Raw genomic sequence first — 1467 nt, forward strand, 5'->3', positions numbered from 1 at the left:
CCTCGGCTGTACCTCGGCTGTACCTCGGCTGTACCTCGGCTGTACCTCGGCCATACCCCTCGGCTGTACCTCGGCTGTACCTCGGCCATACCCCTCGGCTGTACCTCAGCCTCACCTCGGCTGTACCTCGGCTGTACCTCGGCTGTACCTCGGCTGTACCTCGGCCATACCCCTCGGCTGTACCTCGGCTGTACCTCGGCTGTACCTCGGCCATACCCCTCGGCTGTACCTCAGCCTCACCTCGGCTGTACCTCGGCTGTACCTCGGCTAGGTCGGCCTCGACATGAAGCGCGTCGAGGTGCGGCCGTACGGCGTGTCCAAGGGCGCCGCCATCTCCCGCATCCTCGAGCAGCTCTCCGCCCTAGAAGCGGAACACGTACTCCTCTCTCACCCCAACCCTAACCCCAACCAGCACTCGAGAGGACACGCATTCCACTGCCTCCCGCCGTTCTCCTCTCTGTGTCCTGCACTCGCAGCCCCTCGTACGCACGCGCTGCTCTGACGACGCTGCACGGCACCGTAGTCGTGCCCTGAGGTTGGCGTATTCAGCACGCAGGCTCTCCGCGCGATGGCGGCTCGAGCAGCGGATCGAGTCGGAGGAGCGCCTCGCGCGGCTGACCGAGGAGCCCGCCGAGCGGCTCTCGCGTCGCTCCGGCGCCCTCTCCACTCTAAGAGGGCACGACTCTACGGCTGCACGAGTCTACACACGCCCGCGACTCCGTACGAGGTAGGCTCCCTCTCACCGGACGAGGACCCCTTCGGCCGCCCGCCGCGCGCCCACGAGCCGGCAAGCGGCCGCCACGCCCCCTCGTCCACATCTCCCCGGTGCGGCGGCGGCACCGGCGGCGCCACTTCCTCGTCGACGTCACCGCTCGCGGCGCGCGCGGCGGACGCGTCGGGCGCCGGCGTGGCCGCCGCCGCGTCGCCCGCCGTCGGCCCGAGCCGCGGCGGGCAGGCATGCGGCGCGGCAGCCTCGGACCTGCGCCCCATCCCGGCCGCGGTGCGCTCGCTGCCCGCCGCCGGCTTGCCGCTCCTCCTCACGCCGGACCCGTGCGCCAGCCCGTTCAGCGAGCGGTCGCCGCCCGGCTCGGGCGGCGGCACGCCCTCGCTCCGCCCCCAGCCGGCGACGTCGCCCTCGCTCGAGGCGTCGCGCGAGTCGAGCAGCGGCGGCTGCGGCGGCGGCGCGCCGTCCACCATCACCGGCTCGGCTCTCCCTAGAATGCTTGAGGATGCGGGACACAAGGGCTGCGCCGCGCACTCTCCCCGCCTCCCGGCTCGAGAACTACTGGCGCGCTCGAGATGACTGCGCACTCCCCCCCCCCCCCATTTGGCGTCGCGGCGGACTCCGCCTGACTTATTTGCCTAAGGGGTTCGCCGAATGCTCTAGAGGCGTCTCGGACAATGCATACGTGCGCTTCTCCAGGTCTCCTAGGAGGGTCTAGAGCCTGGACCAATTAGTTACCCCCG

The 1467-nt window shown here is 71.0% G+C and overlaps 1 protein-coding gene across 1 annotated transcript; it reads right to left on the reverse strand.

Annotated features, from left to right (window-relative positions):
* Positions 1-743: 743 nt before the first annotated feature.
* On the reverse strand, positions 744-1197 carry EMIHUDRAFT_103991 (hypothetical protein; the record flags this gene model as incomplete). The annotated part of the gene is made up of 1 exon (XM_005765180.1): positions 744-1197. A coding segment is annotated over one exon (454 nt), but the record flags the coding sequence as incomplete, so codon positions are not given.
* Positions 1198-1467: the final 270 nt, after the last annotated feature.

The sequence above is a fragment of the Emiliania huxleyi genome, assembly GCF_000372725.1.
Source record: "Emiliania huxleyi CCMP1516 unplaced genomic scaffold EMIHUscaffold_56, whole genome shotgun sequence".
In the NCBI taxonomy this organism is placed as follows: Eukaryota; Haptophyta; order Isochrysidales; family Noelaerhabdaceae; genus Emiliania; species Emiliania huxleyi.